The following is an 18,208-nucleotide window of genomic DNA, read 5'->3' as shown; positions in this document are numbered from 1 at the left end:
ATTTCCAAACTGGGGACTGAATGTGTGTGGGGTGATTCTTGGCCCCATCTCCAAGAATCAGAAGCGATTTTCCATTTAGGGTGGAATGCTGAGCACAAATGAAGCAAAAGCACCATGATTGGGGCAGATTTAGGATGTTGATCTATTTTAACATGAACAGTCAGTCTATTGCCCCCTAGAGACAGGCAAACAGATTCTCAAAGAATTTCACAGTTCTATTCCGCCCTCTTGTGGCAAGGAAAGTCGATAGCTTTTATCTAGCTAGTTGGTGTTAGCCCTGTTCCTGCATCATCAACACAAGCCTATAAAAGGAAATTAATCTGGTAAGCCATTTCCTAGTATTCAGAATATGAATGGTATTGCCTAATTCAGGAGTGGGCAACTTATTTATTTCATGTTTATACCACTCAATAGCCAAGCCAATTTCCAGCAGAAGTTTTGGGCTACTCCTCCCATTAGTCCCGGGCAGCTTTAGTTATGGTGAGGGGTTGTCTGGGTTGCGCTTTCTTGACCTAATCAATACTGACATTTCAGACTGTTATTAAAGAAAAGAAGCAAGGCCAGTGAAAACCTTGGCGGCCCTAAAACTAGTCTTTGCATCAAACTCCCAGCAGCTTTCTCTCTGATAGAAATGCCAGTGCGTACGCCTTAAAGCAGGTGTGCAGAACCTTTTGGAGCCCAAGGGCCGGATTTCATTCCAGAGACCCCTCGGGGGCCGCATTCTGGTGGTGGGTGGGGCTGAAGCCAAAGGGGTGGAGCCAAGAGGGGAGCATCTTTCAGTCTGACATTCCTGTTGCTAGAAAGCCAAGTCCTTGAAGAGGTGGAGAAACTGCACCATGGCTGAGAAAGCACCTGTGGTTTGGGGGAAACGAGGCAGGGTTGGAGGCTTGGCCAGCTGAGGAAAAATGGATTGAAATCCCAGAAGGGCTGGATTTGGTGCTCACCCACGTTCGAAGGACAGAGTGAAGTGAGGTAGTGCACCTCACAGCCATTTTCCCCCAGATGAGAAACCGTGGAAAGGTCGTCCGTGGTGGCTGCGGATGCTGAAACCCTCCCCTGCGAAGACGCTGGGCAACTTCACACAACGGGGACAGCTGCCTCTGAAGAGGTCGGTCAGTTCTGAGCGTTACGTGGAGACCCTCGTGGTGGCTGACAAGATGATGGTGGGCTACCACGGCCGGCGGGACATTGAGCAGTACATCCTGGCCATCATGAATATTGTAAGTGTTATAACCAGGACATGATTCTCAGCACCAGCCAGCAGACCTGCTCCCTGGCGATGTAGCTTCTATCAGGAGTTAAGACCTCAACACATGAACAGGTTTCCTGGCCTCTTGTAACAGACATCTGAAAAGCCCTGCTGGATCAGGCCCAAGGTCTGATCTAGTCCAGCACTCTGCACACACAGTGGCAAACCAGCTGCCCGCAGGATCCCTCCAGCAGGACGGGTGCAAGACCTCCTCCTGCCCAGCTCCTGAGCAATGGCGCATGCAAGGGGGGAGCCCCCTTACCACCTCCAGTGAAGGAGGGAGCCCATGGCCAGCAAGGCTAGTAGCCACAGATAGCCTCCTCTTATGAATCTGTCCATTCCACTTTTAATGCCCCAGATTGGTGGCCATCTCCTCTTCCCATGGCTGCAAATTCCATAGTTTAACCAAGAAACCCTTCCTTTGATCTGTCCTAAACTTCTCACCCATCAACTTCATAGGATAACCAGGGTTCGAGGGGAATGGGGGAGGGAGAACTCGCTTCCCTCTCCACTTTCTCCACACTGTGCATTATTTTAAAAACCTCTCTTGTCCCCACATTCTTGCCCTCTTTCTAAGCTGAACCACCCCGTTTTTTGAAGCTGCTCCTTGCAGGAGAGATGTTCCACCCCACAATCATTTTCGTTGACCTCTGTACTTTTTTCCAACTCATTGATGTTCTCAGACTAAAGGGGTGGAGTCATGGAAGTAAGGGGTGGTGCCTAATGATGGGGGTGGAGCCCACTGGTTGGGAGAGGTGGAGCAAAGGCCAGGTTGGACTGTTGGAGATGAAAGGTGGCAAGTGCTTCTTACAGGTGGCTCCTTGAGGGGTTTAGTGGACGTTGCCAACAGCAAATGCTTCAAGCAGAAACTTGCTCTCCTTCTCCCCTGAACTTTATTCTTTCTCTTAGAGACCCCCAGGAAGGATGCTAATACCTGTACATTTTTGATCAACCACAAAGCAGAACCGACCTTGTTTTTAACACTGGTCTTTCTTTGTTTTCTGGAGGTCAGGTTGCTAAACTTTTCCAAGACTCAAGTCTGGGCAATATTGTGAACATCCTCGTCACACGCCTCATCCTGCTCACGGAGGACCAGGTAAGGCTTCCTGTAGAGAAGAAAGAAGAGAGACCCACCCAGAAGGCAGCCAGTGGTTCCTCTCAGGCAGGAGCCAATTAGGCTGTGTTTTGCAAACTTCCTCAGCTGGGTATTTGTCATGGCTTCCCCACTGGGCATTGTAGTTTGGGGAGGGAGCTGAGTTCATGAGTGATCTCTGGCACCCCTCATGGAGCTATGTTTCTTCAGTCCTCCTGCCTGGAGCAAAGCTGGGGCATACATTTACGTCCCCCATCTTTGGATGGAAGAATCAGAGCTTGGCTTCCCTTCATGGCTGCTCTCTAAGGTCAGGAGAACAATGGAAAGGACATTTTGGGGAACAGGTCTGGCAAGAGACTGGGAGGGCCAGGATACAAGCTGACCCAGTGCTTCTCTCTGAGATGTTCAAGCTAGGCAGGGAGAGAAGCAACTCTAGCAATAAATGCAGAGTGAGGGTGGCGTTCACCTTTGGCTTCTCCTGAACCCCCCGAGATCCCCAGGCAGTCTCCCTTAAAAAAAGAAGCACAATTAAATAATGCTCCGGAGAGACTTGGATTTAGTGAGCCATTGAGTGAGCACATCAAAACAGGGTGGGCTTTCCATTGCAATGACCGGCACTGGACTGGCATTCCAAAGGTCTCCACAAGCGGGCAGGTCTGTGCATATGTGCGCCATGCGCTGAAACACGGCAATGCTCCCTGTTCCCCCAGCCAACCCTGGAGATCAACCACCATGCCGGAAAGTCCCTCGACAGCTTTTGCAAGTGGCAGAAATCCATTGTGAACCACAATGGCAACGGCAACGCCATTCCGGACAATGGCATAGCCAACCATGATACCGCCGTTTTGATCACCAGGTAACTGCAAGCCGTAAGGGGGTTGGAAGCGCTCTTCCGGTTGATACGATGAAGCCTGCAAGCGGTGACGCCGTGGACGGGGTTGGGCAGATGGGCCCCACCTTGTCCGAGTCAACTGGCACCCGGTGCACCCCTAGAGCCCCCTGGGGAGGGGTCTGCCCACTCTCTTGCCCTGGAGGGGAGGAGGAGCCACTGCAGCTCCGTTCCTCATTCCACCACCCTTCCCCGTCTTCAGAAAGGATGCAAAGTTCTGGCAGGTTGGTGAAGTCTGCTCTGAGTGATGGAAAATACCATTGGTTTCATCCGCATAGATGACACACTTCAATTATTTAGAATTAATCATAGAATCCTAGAAGAGTAGAGTTGGGAGGGGCCCTGAAGACCATAGGGGCCAACCCCTGCTGTGCAGGACACCGAGTCGCACCCTCCCACTCGGGTGGCTGCCCAGTTTCTCCTGGAATGCCTCCAGTGTGGGAGGGCCCCCCACCTCTCCAGGCAGATGGTCCCACTGCCCCATTGCTCTCATAGAATCATAGAATAGTAGAGTTGGACCATCTATGAATGCATTTAAGCAAAAAACTAAATAACCGAGAGATGAATACTTCTAGGATCCTTGCAGTTTGTGTGCTGCATTTTTGGTGTCTAGATTTTACAGTCATACAGCAGTGATAGTGACGGACAAACTGCTTCTCACTTTGGGTCATTTATTTAGATAGGTAGGATTCACCTTTTGGCCCAGCTAGGATCCTGCAAGTAACTTGGAATTAGATAATGATAATTTTCAAAGTGTTCCAACTTCAGAAACAGCAATCCTAGGACTGGGGAAGGCCTCCCCTTCCCCATATTGGCACTGGGTTGCACCAGTCCTGTCTTGTTGCACGACATGATTGTGAAACGCCATCAACCAAGCATGCTCCCTCTTTCATCTCTTCTGCCCCTTTCCTTTCTTCCATTCCACACAGTGGGTTGTCTTTAGCCTGTTTGTAGGTCTTTTTGTGGGATGTGAGAGGCTGAGGCATGAAGGCAGGACTGGGATGGGATGAAGTGTTAAGTCTTCACTGCGTCCTGATAACACCTGCTGCCTGCCTGCCTGCCTGTCTGTCTCCCTCCCTCCCTCCCTCCTGTCCATCCTTCCCATTTTTTCTACATCCAGGCAACACACCAACACATCTCTGGGGGACTGTTTTTGTGTGGGCGGCATTGTATCTTTTGAGGTATCTTTGCCAGCCATTGATCCTACAAACCCCACAACTTGCTCAATCCATACAGTGGATTCTACTTCAGCGTTGTCTTTTCTCCCCCCCCCCTCCCCTCCCCACTTTCAGGTATGATATCTGCATCTACAAAAACAAACCGTGTGGCACTCTAGGTAAGTGGAACAGCACTGTTACCATCTCACTGTTCTGACTTTCAGCCATGGGGATAACGTATGGAAGACCAGTTTTTAATGCAACTGGTGGCCAAGGTGGATTGGCAGGTCCCAGATCTTTAGCCCTTCCATGGCTGATTTTCCCCCCAGTGCATTTCTGGCAGAGGGGAAGGACATCCCGGGAAGCAATCTGGAACTGGATCTGGTCCAAGGCTGACGTGAGGGGCTAAGGGCCCCACCTCCCCACCCATGCCATGCAACAGTCCCCTGGTCCTTGTCATCACACAGTGAACATATATTTTAAAAAAAATCAGCCATGAAAGTCTTAAAGACCTGAATAATGTGAATTCTTAATGTTCCTAGTAAGGACATGAAGCAGCGGTTATCCAATGCAGAAGCAAAAAAGTGTCTTGGAAGCAGGGGAAGCAACCTACAGATACGGGCCACTTCTGGGCCATATTTTGTAGCGTCTGAGAACATTTACCAGAAGAAGTATTTGCGCTGATAGCCATCGCTTTGCCCCTTGTAGAAACTGACCTCTCTCAGGCCGAGGGGAGAAGGAGGCCGACTCACCGAAAAAGTTGAAAGCAGAGATTCCCATAAGAAAAATAGCAAGCACTTAAAACCTCTGGCCCAGCAAAGAGGTTAAGGAAACAGCTATGAAAAGCAAAATTAATCACCTCTAGGACTGATGTTTAAAAGTGGAAGCAGAACAAAACAGATTGGCAATAGTCTGTGTCCAACGACTAATGGCAGTGAAATCCATCATCTGAGACAGGAACGACAGTGCCAGGAAGACTCTGGCACCGTCCACAGCAGCAGCACCCATCATCCATGGCTGTTGGTTTGGGTAGCTGGGCATGATGGGAGTTGTGGTCCAGGGCCTCTAGAGAGTTCCAGTCTGCCAACCCTGATCTAGAGTTATGATATAAGCAAGATAATGTCATTGTTATAAGAAAAGGGTAGGAAAACAAAGGCACATGTGTATGTAAGGGGAAGGAGATACTTGCGGGATTTGATGGGGCTGAAAAATCAGATGGCTGTTCACTGCTACTCCCTCCCCAGGTTTGGGTCTGCCAGGCCTGAGCTGGTACAGGTTCGCTCTGATCACAGGCCTCTATCTCTAAGATAGGCTGTGCTTTGAACATTAAAAGAAAATGCTGAGGAAATTTGAGAATGCAAGAAAGGCGTGCATATTTTTTCAAACCCACTTTCTGGAACTCGTGGCCACTCTCAGAGAACACGCTTTCATCCTCGCATACATGTCTGGGCATGTGATTGCACGATTTGTGCCCATAAACACAATCCTGAGACGTTTAGTTTGGCGCAAGCCGGCGACCTGGGCTTCGGCATTGGACCTGCCAACCCCTTGAACGATGGATTGGGGGAAGCTTCCAGCAAGCTCCACGGGAACGTTTTGCCTCTCTCAGGGTTGGCCCCCGTGGGTGGCATGTGTGAGCGCGAGAGGAGCTGCAGCATCAACGAAGACCTGGGCTTAGCCACTGCCTTCACCATCGCCCACGAAATCGGACACACGTGAGTCTGGCTGATCCTTCCCGCTGCTGCTGCGGCTCTCACCGTGGCTTCCGTTAATTCTGTTTTCTTTCCTCTGTGGAGGATGGCTTCCTGCATGACTGCAGGTCTCTTTGAAGCTGCTTTTGCAATAGAAGGCAAGGTGGTCTCCTTCTTTCCCTTCTTTCTCTGTTCCTTTTGCTTGTTCTCCTCCTCCTCTTACTCTCCCTTCTTTTCCCTCTTTTCTCTTCTTCCTCCTTCACTGGCACAGTCTGGAGTTCACCCTGGAGCACTCCATGACTTCCAATTGCTAGTGGGATGAACTGTCCACTTCTTGACAAAGCCCTCACCCTGCCTGGCCCCTCCCCTCCCCTTTCACACTCCCTGTGATGTCAGACCCACTTGTGCAAGAGACACTTCTTCCCAGCCATCCCCAGCGTTCCTCCCCCCACCAAAATGATGTGGCTTGCGAGGAGCTGTGTGAAGCACTGGGACCTTCTCACCTTTGCTTGCCAGCCCTATTTATCCTGCAGGAGCCACCCTGGCTGCAAAACCCCCACAGGTCACCTCATGCTTCTCCTTGCAGTTTCGGCATGAATCATGATGGTGTCGGAAACAGTTGTGGCTCCCGGGACCAGGAGACAGCCAAGCTCATGGCCGCCCACATCACCATGAAGACCAACCCCTTTGTGTGGTCCTCCTGCAGCCGGGATTATATTACCAGCTTCCTGGAGTAAGGATTGCCTTTCCTTCTGGGCCTGCTTCCTCCCCTCCCATCCTGTCCTGTCCCTTTGCTCCTTTTCCAAAGGTAGATTGACCCAATGCACTTCTCTCTCACATGCCCTCTGCCCTCTCTCTAGCTCTGGATTGGGGCTCTGTCTGAACAACGCTCCGCTCAAGCAAGACTTCATCTACCCAACCGTGGCTCCGGGGCAAGCCTATGATGCCGACGAGCAGTGCCGCTTTCAGTACGGAGTTAAATCTCGCCAGTGTAAATATGGGGTAGAGAAGCCTTCCTGCTTTTACTCTTGACTCCCAAAGGGGTGGTGGGTCGGGCTGCCCCTCAGGCGAGAGAATTGGCCATGCATGGCAAGCTGTCCCTCCCCTGACCGCCACACTCAGCCGCTGTCTTCTGGCTCTTCTGCGGTTCTGCCTTCCCCTTGGCACCTCCGGCAGGCCGGTCCCATTTGGCATGACCACCTGGCCATGTTGCACCAGATTTATGCTTATGCCATCGTCCACCTGAAAGGAAGTACACCACGAGTGTCTTTCCTTCACTTCCCTGCACCCCTCCAAAGAGCAAATGCAGTATCGTCCTTGTTGCAGTTTCAGCGTCTCTGACAGACAGCACGTTTGCAAATATTTTTGCTTGCACCTGCAGGGGCAAAAGAAGCCGTGACCAAACTGCTTGTGCAACAGCGCCATGCGATGCGTGTGCAAGCTGCTATGCGTCTAGACCAAGATCCGTGTGAATTAAAAATGGTTGTTTGTATTGCTTTGAAGGAAAAGCACGATGCACAGTTTGGACGTGTGCATTGGCTGTGCACATCCCAATTTCAGTCTGCATCCATTTAAGCTCTGCTTTTGAGAGCAGGGCATGGTTTATACCTGTGTGCTTTTTATAGAGGATGACTAAGATTAAAAGTAAGATTACGATCACAGTTAGTGACATTTGTATACTGTCTAACAGCTAAAGCTTTCTGGGTGATTCCTAAGCTTTAAAAATACAACATAATAAAACATAATTTAAAAGTGTTTGAACAATAAGACCCAGCACTGGTGAAATAATTAGGGGCACAAGAACAGACATTTTAACATAAATGAAAGAATCAAAAGGCTGGGGGCAGGGGGAGAAGGAATAAAATGAAGGCTTCATTTGGCATTGAAAGAACCACAACCTGGTCCTCAGGAAGCTTTTCAAAGGTGGGAATTCCACAATCACGGTGCCACCACCAAAGGTGACCTTCCTGACATTATCAGATAATGCACCAACAGAGGATAACTGAGTGTTTGTAATTTGGAATGATGCACCTTGCCAAAAAAGAACCAGGTATCATGCACCACAAGAAAGTGTAAATCTCCACAGTCTGTGTTGAGACAATGCACAAGCCCTGGTGGTGCTTTACTATTGTTGGTCTGTTGTGCAGTCTGAACCCAGTCGTGGCATTTCACCATGGTAAGTTTGGTCGTTCAGAACCACGGTTAGAAACAGTGGCTTGTTCTATGGTTTCTCTGCACCACAATGGCTTGCTACATTGTTTGCGCCCTGGTTCATCTTTTGCATCTCAAAATTAAATTAAAAGTCTTAAAATTCTGGTTGGGATTCCGTGTAGTCAGCAGGGACTTGCTTTGAGTTGGAGGGGAAGCTTTTTTTCTTTCTTCCAGGCATTTGAAGCATTTCCTTTGTAGCTCGCATACCTCCATCCACGACGCCTCTTTGGACCGTTCCTTTCCCCTGCCTTCTGCCCCATCCACTGCTGCCTCTTTCACCCTCCAGGAAGTTTGCAACGAACTCTGGTGCCTTAGCAAGAGCAATCAGTGCATCACCAACAGCATCCCAGCCGCAGAAGGAACCCTTTGCCAAACCAACACCATTGAAAAGGGGGTAAGAGAAGCCATGTGCCCAAGCCGGAGAAGGCACTGAATGCCCAAGATTAGCCATAACCCAATCACAGGACTCCTATTTTTCTGTGTTAAAGGTCTCAGGTTCCTTCCCTGGCGTCTCCAGGTGAGGCTGTGCAAACTTACCCTGGAGTAAGGCGTGTCACTGCTAGGGATGAACAAATGAGCCGTGTTTAACTCTCCGAAGATTCTCTTGCCGCTCAGCCTTGCCCTGCTTCAGCTGAGCAAAGAGGTAGTCCAGGAACGTAGGGCAACGGTTAGGCGCCCTGAGAAATGGGCCAGAAATAGTCAAGATATCAATCAATAGCATTAGACAATGGACTCCTTTAGAGGACACTTGCCCTCACTGCCAAGGGGTGGCCATTGGAAGTAGTCCTCTAGCTAGCTCCATTTATGCCTCAGTTGGTCAAGAGCACTGTTACCCCACAGGGGAATGGGAGGGCTTTTGTATGGGGGGGTCAAGTAGGGGGGTCATTGAAGCTTGCTTAGTGCAGGGTGGGGAAACTCTTTCTGGCCTGGGCACCAGATCTCCCAGTTGGCCATCTCCCAGGGGCGACCCTTCACCGAGGCAGCCTTTTCGTACTATTCACACAATGCTCTGACAAGTACTGTGCAACAACCCTCCCTCCCTCCCAAGCCACCACACCCACACCCCGCTGATCCATGCGGATTAGTTGATTGTCTCCATCCCACCATGGTGCGCTGATTGGTCACAATTATACACAGTGTGAAACACATGCATGGGGAGACATTTTTCTCCCTCCCTCCTAATGCTAGAACCCCAAAGGGTGGGATATTCCAGACAGGTCAAAGGAGATCCTTCTTCACAGAATTAAACTATGGAAACTGCCAACTGGTGGTGGCCATTCATTTGGAAATCCCTGGAGAAGAATTTCAGCAGGGGCTGTTAAATTCTAAGCTGTCACCAGCGTTAGAAATAGTAATGCTGGGGAACATGGGTGTGGTGTGTGGTTGCGCTTGTGCTCTGCTGGTGCGCTTCCCATAGGTGGCTGGTTGGCCACAGTGTGAACAGACTAGGACTAGGAGAACCTGGGTCTGACCCAGCGTGGATCTTCACATGTTCTTTAGAGCTCTGATCTCCTGGAAAAGGCTCAGGACCGAAGGGTGAAGACCGAGTCAACCCCAGTGGGCCGTGTCCCACTCACGGCCCTAATTCCTGGTGTACGGTCTCTAACGCTTTGCATCTATCTTTTCCTCCCTTCATCCCCGCCAGTGGTGCTACAAGCGGGAGTGTGTGCCTTTTGGCACACGGCCGGAGGGCGTCGACGGAGCGTGGGGGACGTGGTCGTCGTGGGGAGAGTGCAGCCGGACGTGCGGGGGAGGCGTCTCTTCCTCCATCCGCCAGTGCGACAGCCCGCGGTACGTGCGCCAGTCCCAAGGCACGGTGCCCCCCTGGAGTTTCAGCAGTGCTCGGTACTCACGCCTCCTTCCTCGCTTTTGTCCCCAAAGGCCGACCATCGGGGGAAAGTACTGCTTGGGGGAACGGAAGCGCTATCGGTCATGTAACACTGACGTGAGTAGCGGGGAAATCGGAAGCACGGGCCCAATCCAGCCCTTTGGGTCCCGGGGATGGCTACATGCCTTCTCCCAGACACGCATCATTTGGTTCCTCCTTGATGGTTTTTGTGCAATCCCCCCCCCCCCCATCAGCACTCCAAAAGATTGAAATGGCATCCTGCCTCCTCGTCATGTCTAGAAGTAAGAATACTGAGCAAACAGATGTTTGCTTTTCTGGTATTTTGGTTCCACCCTCATTTAATCTCTGGCACAGCCTTTTTTGGTTAGATGAGTCCCACAGGAATATGTAAGAATATAAGAAGAACCCTCGCAGATCAGAGCATATAATTTATAGCTGAGCTAACCAGGGCCCCTTAGACTTTGGTGTAAGTATTTTCGGTTTCCTCCAACGAGGTTTTCTGCTAGAATCAAAGAGCTGGAACGTGTTATCTGTGCTCAAAAGGTGTGGAGGGATGAGACCCAGAGAAAGCTGCTGATAAAGTGGCGGTCCTTCTTTCCTTGTGTTCTGTTTCAGGACTGCCCTCCAGGCTCACAAGATTTCAGAGAACTTCAGTGTGCCGAATTTGATCACATCCCCTTCCGAGGCAAATATTACACCTGGAAAACATATCGCGGAGGTAAGTGAGATTTTTTCCTGCCTTCAGCTGCAGCAGCTACATGCCAGTGGTACTCATAAGCCGTCCTGAGGCTCTTGCAAAGGATGGCATACAAAAATCCTAAATAAATAAATAATAATAAGCATGCAAGCGAGAGCTGCAACAGGAAGCTGCAGTGTGGAGCACAGTTGCTCAGAGTTCCTGCCAGGCAGCCCTTTTCCAGCATGTTCCATGTCATTCCCCCTTCCTCACCCACCTTTTCCTTCCCCATCATCCACAGTCAGGGAACGTTCCATAGTTACAGGGCATCTCCATCTCCATGGGGCTATCTGAGTGGGGGAGGTGGTCCTCCTGCACTTACAAATTTTCCCTTTTCAAAAGCTGCTTTTTCCAACCTTGGGCTTCCCCAGAGGTGCTAATAACATCCTGCCTTGTGATTTTACCAGCTAAGTTGAGGCATCCAACGCCTGAACAGCTAAGAAAGGGAACAAGTGGCACAAATCATTGTGATGCGGGATAATATCATTCGGGGCACACAGCCCCACAGCATCTCAAGTTCCGATAGAAAATGGGACCCATGGGGCCAGGGCGAGAAATCAGGCAGAATGCAAGCAAACCCTGAAGCCAAGTTCCTAGTCCATACAAATCTCCGGCGCTCTCCCAGGTAGAATATTAGGTACCGCTCTGGCCACTGCAGCTAAAAAAAGGCTATTATAGAGGTGGGAAAGGACAGAAAAAGGTGTGATGGGGAGACCTGAAGAGGTGTATGGGATTACGTGCGTGAGGAAAGTAGAGAGGGCGACTTTTTCCCTCTCAATACTGGGGTTCAGGTAGGGTTGTCCCATGGAGGTGATGGTGGGAGATCCAAGGAACTCTTACTTCACCCGGGAAGGAGACACAGAATTTGCTTCCATGGGAAGTAGCCACTAATTTGGGCAGTCTTAAAAGGGGACACATTCGGGCAGCGGGGTGAGGAGATCCGTGGCTGCAAGCCCTGATGGCTTCCTTCAGTTGTTTAGTTGCAAAGCCATGTCCAACCCCTCACAACCCCACAGACAACACTCCTCTAGCCTCTCCTCCCCTCCACCATCGCTCAGAGTCCACCCAACTCCACACTGACCTCCCCCGTGACCCCATCCAGCCACCTCATCCTCTGCCGTCCCCTCCTTCTTTTGCCATCTATTGTTCCCAGCATCAGGGTCTTCTCCGAGGAGTCCTTCCTTCTCATTAGGTGGCCAATGTCTTGGAGTTTCATCTTCAGGATCTGGCCTTCTAAAGAGCAGTCAGGGTTGATCTCCTCTAGGACTGACCAGTTTGATTGCCTTGCAGTCCAAGGGACTCGCAGGAGTCTCCTCCAGCACCACAATTCAAAGGCCTTGATTCTTCAGCGCTCAGCTTTCCTTATGGTCCACTTCGTTCAGTATCAGAGACAATATGGGGAAGTTGCTGAGGAACACGGGTGGGAAGGTGCTGTTGGGCTCACGGGCTGCTTGTAGATTTCCTTTGGGGGCAGCTGCAGGGCAGAATGCTGGATTAGATGGATTTGGGCCTGATCCAGCTTCGGAGCTCTTCTGGTGTCCCTGCATCTCCTCCCCGGGGGAGTCAGGGACAATGCCTGCCAAGCTGCCACATAGCCTAGCACCTCACAGCACACCTGGCCTCCTACAAGCTTTCTCTCCCCTTCCCATCAATGCAGATCGGATTTAGATGCCCTCCCCTGTGTGGCATGGATGCTGGCTGTGAGGAGCAGGGCTTCCTGTGGGGTGTCCCCCATTCTGTGGAGCTCCTCAGGGAAAGGAGGAGCAGGTGACCAGCGCTCACCTGCCCGGTCTGTCTGCAATGGATGGTCGAAGGGACGTGTCAGCACTTCAGTAAGGCAAGGAAACAGGAGTGGCACTGTTGGTGAACCCACGGTCTCAGCTCGGAGGTTGCCAAGCCATAGAGAAATTGGCCACCTTCTTCTCCCCTGGGGCCATGGGATGGGGAGAAGAAGCAACTGTGGAGAACCAGGGGAGAGTGGTAGGACCGACCAGAGCTGGCCCAAGACGCTTTGTGGGCTGAGGTGAAGGGCAGGCTCAGGCCCCTGGCTGGATTTTCATTTGAATGGCGTGTCCATGTGGGTAACGCGATGACTTTCCTCATCGCATGAGCAGCAGAGAGGGGGTTGAAGAGGCGCAGGATGGGCTTGGTGAAGCACAGGGCTCTGCCTTCTGGAACGGCGATGCCGGGGGGCACAGGAGCGATGGCCGCCGGCTCCATGCGCCCTCGGCTTGCTCCATTTCCGCAGCCTGAAGCTGCTCCTTCCCCCAGGCCTGAGGCAGTCCTTCCTTCCACCCCTGTTTCATGGCTCTGAGCCAGAGGCCTGCAAGAAGACGCAATGAGGGAACTGCTGAGCTCAGCCGTCTTTTGCAGATTCAGCTTGCAGCCTCGTGTGGAATGTGGCGTTCCCGCGATGTTTATGTTGCTTTCCTCCTCCTTGTTTTTGTCTGTTGGCGACGGGGAGAGTTGAGGGAGGGAGGGAGGGCTGCAGGACGGAGGCTGTGAGGACTGCCAAGAAAGGAAAGGTTTTGCACTGTGGGGGATAATCCCAGCGGATTCCTCTGGGGCAAGCCCTGTGGGGCAGAAAAGGAGGCATGTCTCTGCTGAGGCAAAACTTGCTGTGCAAAGCAAACTCCGCTTTCTGATGGGGGAAAGAGAAGGTGTGAATTCACACTTCCCAGCTGAGGCTGAGGGGCCATTTTTGAAGGGAGAACGGGATGTTGCTCCTGTATTCTCCTGGGCAAATGGCTTGGAATTATGAGAAAAATGCCCCCTCAGCCTCCCTTCTCCTTGTCATCAGCTCAGAGACACACTTGTCTGGAGCGACCTTGTCTGGGGGGCTGGAAATGGTGCCGTCGCTGGCTTAAGACGGCATGCAATGTGTCCCTGCTCCACGCACCCACCAGGGTGACTTTGGGGCTTCTGAAATGTCAGAGTAGTGGTTTTGCACAATATGACAAGCCACGGTGGGCTGTGAGCCATACTTTGAGTGGCTTTTTGTGGGGCCTGTTATCCATGGCAGAAGTCCTGTGACTCTGCTAACCCGGCTCACATTTTCCATTTCTGGTTCATAGCTAGTTAACAAACCATGGCTAGTTTGAAGAGATGTGTTCAGACACAACAACAAGCCAGGTTTCTTTCAACAAGCCAGGTTTCTTTCAACAACCCACACCACAGCTTAGTGTTGCGTGTGAAACCTGCCACAAGTGAGCTAAATGGACCCATACTGGAATTCTAGGTAAGACAGCATCATCACACTCTTTGTATTGACCTTATTAAAATTGTGTCAGCATGAGTGCCTTCTAGCTCCTGGGCACTGATACTATAACTTTTGACAGGGCAGGTACCCCTGCCGAACACTGATGTTCAGTGCATGAAGGCTAAGATGCCACAGACAGTATAGCCTTGCGGTCTTTCTTGACCTCTCGATAGCAGATGGCTGAACGGTTACATGCTGTGTTCTGCCCCCACTTCTACTTTCTCCCCTCCCCTCCCCTCTTATCAAAAGGACAAACTCTCCCACTTGGCCCATAAATCAGCAGAAGACAGAACAAACACTGGGCTTTGGACAGCTGCTTGCTCACTGAGGAGCAGTGGAGACTGGAGGAGGGGCACAGTCGGTCGAGAGCTCTGAATCATTGCCCCCTCCCCCCCGCCCCGGCCTGGGTATTTTTTTTTTTTTTATAATAAGTTTTATTCAGAATTTTTAGTCCTAAAAACAAAGAAAAGCAACATCCATCATCAAAAACATTGAGCCCGCTGGGTCAGCCCCCACATTTTTTTCCATTTATGATACCATAGAAACATCATCTATGTGAAGTCCCGTTTCTCTAGCCAATAATAAAAAGAGGCCCAAGTTTGATGGAAGTCAGCATCTTCTTTCTCCTTCAGTGACAAAGTCAGTCTATCCATTTCTGCATGGTCCAAGATCTTTTTTAGGATCAGTTCGTCGGTGGGTGACTCTTCACTTTTCCAGTGTTGGGCAAATGCAATCCTTGCCGCAGTAATTACATGTAAAATCAAGTACATTTCTTGTTTACTAATATCAACAAGTATAATGCCTAATAAGAAAACTTCAGGTTTAAAAGCTAAAGATTTTTGTACCATTTCCCCCAGGCCTGGGTATTTTGAGCTAGGTAGGGAAAGAGGAAATCCCTTTGGGGGAGCGAAGTGGCTCCTCTCACAGGCAGTTTTCTCCTGCTTTCTGACTGCCTTCCTTCTGATTTCCATGACGCTCAAAGGACCAGAGGGTGAGGGGGTGGGAATACTTGGAGGGGATGCCAAGGGGAAGAATCTCAGAGGCAGAAAGGGCAGGCTCGTGTTTGCAGCTGCTGCGGCAGGCCCCAGGAGCTGGGGTCCCTTTGGATGGATTCATTTAAACACTCTCAAACCCAGCCCAAGCTAGCCTTGATGTGGGGTGTATATCATGTATGGGGAGGACTGGGGGTGCACAGTGGCACCCTAAGTGACATTCTGGGGGAAATAGGATGCATTGCAGTGCGAAATATAGCAGGTTTGCAAAGAGGCCGACATGGGATCGGAATGCTGCCCCCGACCTCCAAGGAGAAAGGGTGGGATAAACATAAATCGCCATAATAAATAATCTCTTCATCTCGAAATGACTGATTGCTCCTAGGTAAGGAGACTTCCTTGTGCCAACTGGGCTTTCTTCAGATCAGGCAAATATAGAACATTCCGGTCCCAGAATCCACTTTTAACTACTGCCTTTACAGGGCAAGTCCGTTCATGTGAGCTCCCACGTTCTGTGGGATGTATTCACAGCTATAGAGTGTTACAAGCTCCCAGTGCAATCGGAGATGCGTCTGCAGAGAAGGAAGCATCGTTTTAATGCTTAGAATCGCAGCTGGACGTTGATGTTTTCTTTCAGTCCTGGCAGGCCCCATCCCATCTTTGCTCGGGCAGCTGCACCAGGGGAAGGCATTGGGATCCTTTGCTCTAACTTGGTCCTGGAACGGATCTTTCTTGCAGCCACAAAGGGTATCACTTGCCAGCAGGCATGGATTTGGTCTCCCCAGATCCGTCCAGTTCAATGGCTTCTCTCCCCACAGGTGGGGTTAAGTCCTGTTCTCTCAACTGCTTGGCTGAAGGCTTCAACTTCTATACGGAGAGAGCAGCGGCCGTGGTGGATGGCACCCCTTGCCGACAGGACTCTAACGACATATGTGTTGGTGGAGAATGCAAGGTGAGTATGTGCTTGCTCTAACCACTAGGCATCTTTGCCTGCCCTTATGCCCCTGAATAGTGATTCAGTTTGATGTGCAGTTTTGGGGGCTTAATTGGGAGGGTGGGCCGCTGTTTGGGGGTCAACAAGAAGAATGGCTACTGATGGCTACTGACCTTCTTAGCTGTGGTCCCTCCTACATTGGACACATTGGCACGCTCCACAAGTGCACAGACTCTGCTCTTAAAGTCTCCTGCAGTAGTCAGTGCTATTGTTTAATGAGGCGGTGTGGAGAGAAGTTTTTCCTTCAATCAGTCCTGGATCTCCCACCCAGCAAGCTTCATGGGGTGACCCCAGTTGCTACATGTGTGCCCCAGTTGCTGGGAAATGCACTGGGCTGGTGCTTTTGCACTCGTGTCCTTCCTGTGAACGGCCCAGTGAAAGCTGTTGCTCATGTATGAATGGCAAGCTTACCAGAAAGGTCCATGGTCCGATGGAGCAAGGCTTTCCCTTATCTTGCCTCATTTGTTTCCCGTAAGCACGTGGGCTGTGACCGCATCCTCGGCTCGGACACCAAGGAAGACAAATGCCGCATATGTGGAGGAGATGGAAGCACCTGTGAAACAATTGAAGGGATCTTCAACCAATCGCTGCCTGACGGAGGTGGGACTAAGAGCTGGAGGGCAATAACAGGCATACACCATCAGAGTTGCAAAGGCTGTTCCATTCCTCTGCAGGCTGAAATATGTGCTTGACTCTGAAATAAGCTCTTTGCATCAAAAAAACAACCACCAAGTTTTCTAGGTGGAGGTGAAACAAAAACTTTTTTCCTGAGTTTGGCCAAGGTGGAAGGCATTGTTCACCTGTGGAGTCCTTCACTGTGAGCTATAGGGGTGACCACCAATTTGGATGGCATTGAAAAGGCCCGGCTGGATATGTGGAGGAAAGAATGCTATTTGTGGCAGCTAGTCTTTCTGGCTCTAACCCACCTGCTATACCAGAGACAGCATGACTCTGAATACCAGTTGCTGGGGAACTTGGGCAGGAGGGTATCCAATGGCAAAATGGAACCCTGTGCTTAGAGGGCATCTTCCATGTTGAAGAGTAAGAGAGAGAATGGAGATGGCTGTTGAATTACAGAGAAGCATCAAAGATACCCATCCTGAGCAGGGGCCAAAATGAGAAGACCTCCACAGTCTCTCCCAACTCTCAGATTCGATGTTAGGAGGAAAGCTCATAGCGCAATGGCAGATGGGATGTTTTACATGCAGAAGGCCTCAGGTTTGATTTCCCTTGGGAAAAAACCCAAAGATGAGTCATGAGATACTCCATCCTTGAGATGAGATACATGAGATGAGGATGGAGTTCAGACAATACCGATGGGAAAATGGACCGACTGGGTTTTTGGCCACTCACATTCCCCATCTGGCTTCTGCCAAATTGGCAGTCCCAAAGTATGTCTTTAAGACTAACCTCCCATGCTAATTTTCTTTATTTGATCTGCAGGCTATGAAGAGGTGATATGGATCCCCAAAGGATCGGTGCATATCGACATCCGGGAGCTCAATCTTTCCTTGAACTATCTTGGTGAGATGCCCAGAAAGACTCTTGAGCTTCCAGTTGTACAGATGAAGTAAATTCTTCTTCATCTATGTTTTGTGTATCATCAAACACCTTTTGTTTTATCCTCCACTGTTTGATAGATGTACAAATGCATTCATACATAAATTTGTGCAAATGTGAACTTGTGCAAATTCGCACCCCCGAAAATGTCCCAGTTTCCCCAAAACACAGAAATCACTGAGAAAGGCATATTTTTCCATGTTATACTCTGGAGGAAAGGTGTATTTTTGCTTTATTAGAAAAGCTGTAACTCGATTTGCAAAAATTAGCCGATTTGAAAGCCATGGTCCACAAGTCTGTGGAATCTACATGACCTGGGAAAAGGTTCTCCACTGTAGAATCCATGTGGGAAGTTCTTCGGCATGCGAAATGGTTTGAGTCCACTGTGGATTTCTGCAACATTTCTGGACAGATTCTCAAGGTGACCTCCTCCTGCTAGATTTGCATGAATTTCCTTCCCAGCCTAGAAATAGGACCTCCTCTCTCAATCTCTCCCTCTCTCTCCCTCTCATCATCCACTGCCATTTT

At 50.3% G+C, this 18,208-nt stretch overlaps 1 protein-coding gene across 1 annotated transcript in view; it reads left to right on the top strand.

The window, feature by feature from the left end:
• ADAMTS10 (ADAM metallopeptidase with thrombospondin type 1 motif 10) overlaps positions 1-18,208 on the top strand; it is a 41,124-nt gene that overhangs the window by 13,098 nt on the left and 9,818 nt on the right. Inside the window, exons 4-17 of the mRNA XM_044426178.1 lie at positions 1,003-1,220; positions 2,262-2,345; positions 3,053-3,198; positions 4,524-4,567; positions 5,998-6,103; positions 6,666-6,812; positions 6,940-7,081; positions 8,577-8,684; positions 9,936-10,081; positions 10,172-10,235; positions 10,755-10,857; positions 15,945-16,078; positions 16,597-16,720; positions 17,564-17,644. Coding sequence (XP_044282113.1) covers positions 1,003-1,220; positions 2,262-2,345; positions 3,053-3,198; positions 4,524-4,567; positions 5,998-6,103; positions 6,666-6,812; positions 6,940-7,081; positions 8,577-8,684; positions 9,936-10,081; positions 10,172-10,235; positions 10,755-10,857; positions 15,945-16,078; positions 16,597-16,720; positions 17,564-17,644 — 1,647 coding nt within the window. The remainder of the gene's footprint in view (positions 1-1,002; positions 1,221-2,261; positions 2,346-3,052; positions 3,199-4,523; positions 4,568-5,997; positions 6,104-6,665; positions 6,813-6,939; positions 7,082-8,576; positions 8,685-9,935; positions 10,082-10,171; positions 10,236-10,754; positions 10,858-15,944; positions 16,079-16,596; positions 16,721-17,563; positions 17,645-18,208) is intronic.

Source organism: Varanus komodoensis, unplaced genomic scaffold, assembly GCF_004798865.1.
Source record: "Varanus komodoensis strain SLA01 unplaced genomic scaffold, ASM479886v1 scaffold164, whole genome shotgun sequence".
NCBI classification, from domain to species: domain Eukaryota; kingdom Metazoa; phylum Chordata; class Lepidosauria; order Squamata; family Varanidae; genus Varanus; species Varanus komodoensis.
The sequence above is the reverse complement of the archived record's forward strand: the minus strand, read 5'-3'. Positions and strand labels throughout refer to the sequence as shown.